The sequence below is a fragment of the Amia ocellicauda genome, chromosome 5 (assembly GCF_036373705.1).
Source record: "Amia ocellicauda isolate fAmiCal2 chromosome 5, fAmiCal2.hap1, whole genome shotgun sequence".
NCBI classification, from domain to species: domain Eukaryota; kingdom Metazoa; phylum Chordata; class Actinopteri; order Amiiformes; family Amiidae; genus Amia; species Amia ocellicauda.
In genome coordinates this window covers 4437637-4442500 of record NC_089854.1, presented here as the reverse complement: position 1 = coordinate 4442500, position 4864 = coordinate 4437637, and the positions used below count along the sequence as shown (strand labels likewise).

The 4864-nt window shown below is 42.5% G+C and overlaps 1 protein-coding gene across 1 annotated transcript in view; it reads left to right on the top strand.

The window, feature by feature from the left end:
* Positions 1–4565, top strand: part of LOC136749259 (guanylyl cyclase-activating protein 2) — a 6093-nt gene extending 1528 nt beyond the window's left edge. The window contains exons 3-4 of the mRNA XM_066703383.1: positions 1365–1479; positions 1713–4565. Coding sequence (XP_066559480.1) covers positions 1365–1479; positions 1713–1840 — 243 coding nt within the window. The 3' untranslated portion in view covers positions 1841–4565. The remainder of the gene's footprint in view (positions 1–1364; positions 1480–1712) is intronic.
* The last annotated feature ends 299 nt before the right edge of the window (positions 4566–4864 follow it).

Below are 4864 nucleotides of genomic sequence, written 5' to 3'. Positions count from 1 at the left end.
GACGCTGTTTCACACCCCAGTAAAAGCTCATCTTGTAGAATTTGTGTTCCCCGAAAAATAAACAGTCTTTACAGCCAAAGGATTTAACTGAGCTCCTCTGGTCAAGGATAGGCATGGGAACCACACTATGGTTATTCAGCTGCTTTGTGTTCATCTGTTTGCCGCAATCAGAAAAGGTCATATTCCATGTTGACGGAATCTAGTGTACACCTACAAGGGGTATCTGCTGGTTCTACTTCAGTTCTCCAAGCTGACCTTGGAAAAGCCTGAAAGGTTTGTTCAGTTTAGGTCACCACACGGCCACAGCCTGTGATTAGCCTTCTGATAATTCAGAACAAAAGAGAGGTGACAAGAGGTGGCAACTTGGCTCGTTTAGTTCACATGGTTTTGAGTGGAATCCCTGCTGAAGAGAAATGCAACAACAAATTACGTATTTGCAATATGCTTGGCGGATTGACTACCCCAAAGATCCAAGGGTCAACTTGCCTGGGGTTTACCAAGAACCCTGAGATTATTTTATGGACTGAGGGACAGGGGGGTAGGAAGAGATCACCAACTGGTCTTGAATGTTTGAGTCAAAATCAGTCAACACTACTTTTAGATTCATATGCCCCATGGGTTATTATAACGCAATTAATTGGTCACCTCGGCCAGGTAAAACTGACCGAGCCGCCATCCGATATTTAACCCCATTGCTTCCTCCATGGAGAGGGCATCAGCGGGTCACCAGGTGAAATGACCACACCAGCCACCTGCTGTTTGCCCCAAGATGATGGGCGTGCCCTGTTATTATTCGCCCTTGTCAAATCTCCTTTGGCTACCAACCTGACACAAAGCCCATTAAAAGTGTTCTGTGCTGCCTACCTGCCCTTCGTCCTTGACCCACCAGGGATTTACAAAACTGGACTAGGTCTGCATTAACGCATTAGAAGGCTCAGAAATAGTCTGGGTAATATGAAGGAGATTCGTGAATACTGCAATGCGCGTAGTCAGATATTGCCTGTGCGTAGGTGCGTGCGTGTGAGTGTGTTGAACACTCCTTTGTGGACGTCACTGGGTCCATACTGCCACTGAACGAATCAGAAGTTGTCTGAAGCTGCAGATTTTTCCCAAAGGCTTTTACTTGATTTGTTGTCAATTTGAAAATACAATCCAAACTTTACAAAGAAATTATATATTGGACTTGATAATTGACACCTCATTGATCATGGAAGTTCAAGTCCAGTCAAGATAGGTTTAAGGGGAAGCAGTGTGTTATATTGTGTTGTGTTTCACAGGAGGAGAAAAAAGATAAACTAAATACATCTTGGGAAATCAATACACACACACACACACATGCTGTAAAGAACTGTGTTGTATTGCAGTCTATATACCGGCTGAAGAAGGCCTGCCATGTGGAGACGGATGAATCCTGCCACCTCCTCACTCCAGACCAGGTTGTGGACAGGATATTCCAACTAGTTGATGAGAACGGAGATGGTAAGCACTTTACCTTCTTATTAATAAGTCAATATCTTGCCTGCGTACGTGTGTTTTCTCGGACAAAAACATGGAGCAAGCCTGCTTCCACCGATAATGGATGATACAGGGAGAATGGAGACAGGGTTTGGCAAGAAATCACTGAAAATAACCCAACGCAATGGAGGAAAGTGATCTAGTTCTAGGTTTAGGAAATGAGGCTCAGGCCTGTATTAACCCCTTGCCTCCTGCAGGTCAGCTGTCCCTGGACGAGTTCATTGATGGGGCACGGAGAGATAAATGGGTGATGAAGATGCTGCAGATGGACGTGAACCCGGGCGGCTGGATCAACGAGCAAAGGAGGAGGAGTGCCATGTTCTAGAACCAGAAGCGCCCTGGAACCGGAACGGATCTCTCACACATGATTCCATAACCTCAACCCCTGCTCCTCGCTTCTTTTCCAAAAGCTTCCACATCTTCCATCTTTGTTGTTTTATTGTTATTTTGGTGTTTGAGACTTTTTGTTTTTGGAAATTGTAAACTTTGGGGAAGCACTGAGAAAACCATATTCTGCATATAATCTTCCTGGAAAGAATAGGCTGAAAACATCACTGGCAATGTGGAAACAAATGAAAAGCATAGACAGTAGGGTGAGATATTCTCTGTGTCAATTTTCTCTGACTTTTTTTAAGTACATTTTAAGGTGGTCCCTAAACTTCTGGGTCAACTCGTTTGGGCTGGGCCATTCTGCTGTAAGGGACGGATTTTCGTTTTTCTTTTTCAAAATGTGTGAGGCGGAATCATGGGGTAGGACTTTGGTATCTTCTAGAACTTGAGGGGACTTTCAGTGATGTGTCTGAGCAAACATTTGGACAACAGCAAGTGAGAGAGACTGTGTAAACTGTACCTGCTTTGTAACATTTTAGCATACAGTCCAGAAATGTTTACATCACTGTCCCCTCAGGCTCAGCCAGTAATTGCTTTGCGTCTTCTTATCGTCTGCAGTCGATACTGATAGCCTGGGATCCTATTAAAGCAGCTAAGCATCCTTTAATGCATCTAGGTAATTATTATGTAATAAGCCCGGGGGCACAATGGTCTTTTGCTGATGTTCTTACATTCTTAGGAGCTTAGGAGAGAATTGCAACTAACCAGAGTGCTCTTTAAAGAATCTAGCTATTTACACACTGGAACAAGGATTATGGCTGTAAAACCTCCAGGGGTGCTTATAGCATGAACCAATTAACAGCGCAGTGGAAAACATTTGGATACCTTTGAGCCCCAGTACTGCCTCAAGCCGTATCATCCTCTCAATTGCATTTTGCAGCTGTAGCATCACATTCCCGAATTTTAACTTCATCACATTTCCAAATTTAGCTTCTAATGAACCCTTTAAGCCGACTCAGTTCCAGACATCTTCACCTCTTTAATTTCTAGATGTCTAACCCTCCCTTATTCTTCACTCGCGTTTCATCTGTAACCTGATCAAAATCAAACGAGGTGTTGGTCAACAGGTACCACAAACAACAGTCATTGATGAGGACAGGGTCTCGGTCATATGGAATTAGTGATGCTGGGCCAATATTTGACTAGTCCTGGTGAGGTACAGTCAGTAAATCTGTTTGTGTTTTAATCAATGATTTGTTTATTAGCGCAACTACTACATTAATCGATCTGCTAAGTCCACTGGTCGTGAGCTTTAAACCAGTCAACAGCTGCCGACTGTCTGAGAAAACGATAACTTGCTCAGGTTGGCTTTCCTGTCTCTGTGACTTGTAGACATCGTGATAACCTGTTTATATTTTCATTCTGTCTTTCTTTCAGTTTTGCTTTTTTTTGCACGCATTCACTGCTTGTGAAACTATTTTTTCTGCAAGATGTTTCCTCTCTCTCTCTCTATCTGGTTGTTCTATTTAAGGATCTCCTTCAAAGCTCCTAAGCGCAGGGGTGTCAAACTCAGCTAATGTGTGACAGTGCTACACTCATCTCTCTCCAGTGTTGAAGTGGAGTATATCAGGTGTCTCCTGAAAACCTTGTCCATTGAACCTTTGAGTCATTGCTGCTAACCTTTCCTCCACCCTTGGCTTTTGTAGCTCATACCCATTTCCAATCACATTTTCATTAAATAGAAGAAAAAAATTATTTATGGACAACAGTATCAACAGACTAACTCCAGCAATTAAACCAGTTGGATTCTTCCCAGTATTGAGGATTTTCTTCAAGAGCAACTCAACCGACACTCCTGATTAAGCTACTCATAGGCTTACACCCTGCACACTCAGAAAAGCTGGGAAAGACGGTCTGACCGATGAGTTGGATGGATCTGACCCACAGATAGCACGATTGAAATGAATGTAATGAACAGAGTGCGGGGGTGATATCATACCTGGAGTTTGACACTCCTGTTCTGATGTACATGTGGCCTTCTGTTTTTGTAATTAGAGACTTTGTTGTCCGTAGTTTGTGCTGTCTCTCCTGGTCTCATGTATCTCTGTTAAAGCCCGTTCTGCCGAAAAACACTTCCACTCCCGGCTTGCTTTAACCTTGCCACCACTCACCGCTAAATAACTGTCTCGATCCTGATTGATAACCTCCGTGATAGTCAAGGACATTATCTTTGCTAGACCCATGTTTCTTAAAGGGGTGTCCTTGCAGATATCCAGGAAGGCAACAGGGAAGCCTGATGGAGAACAATGGGGACATAGATACACAGTGAGACGAGCATGTCCACAGGAAATCCACCACCACTCCTGTAATTCTCATGTTCTTGTATTATTATATATTGAACAAAACTGTGGCAAACAAAAGAGAAACATACTTGCATTTAGTATCTATTTGCACAACCTGTCTAAATGTCTGGCCCATTTTCTGGTGTGGCTTTATGTAGAATATGCTCAAACCTGTTTTAGGTCAGAAACAAAGCACTGGGTAAATATAAAAACTATATGTAAAAATATATCTGTAACAGTTTTAAATGTTTCTGACAACTTGTACTGAGTTACCACTGTGTCAAATGAGAACATGACGCTTTAGTGCTGCTTATGTTGACTGGACAGTATTTTGTACAGTATGAATGACTGTAAATAAAGGTTTTTTTATCAATTAAAGTGGAACCTTGCACTCAATTTCTAATGTTTTTAAGTGTCAGCTCAACTTATGTGCTTTTGATGGCAGAAGGAATCCAAAACCTCACGTGTGCAAATCTTTGGATCCCCTTTCTGTTTATTTCACATACATAGTCCTTTGATTTCCAATCTGAAATATCTTGCTGCCATGTATAAATCAGCAGCTGTTCTATAAAGATAACAGAGCTGCAACAAAACAACACGCTTTAAAGGGAGCACACACAAACACATCAACAACATAGGCTGGGTTATTGGTGTCACATGGGCCCCGATGCAGAAGT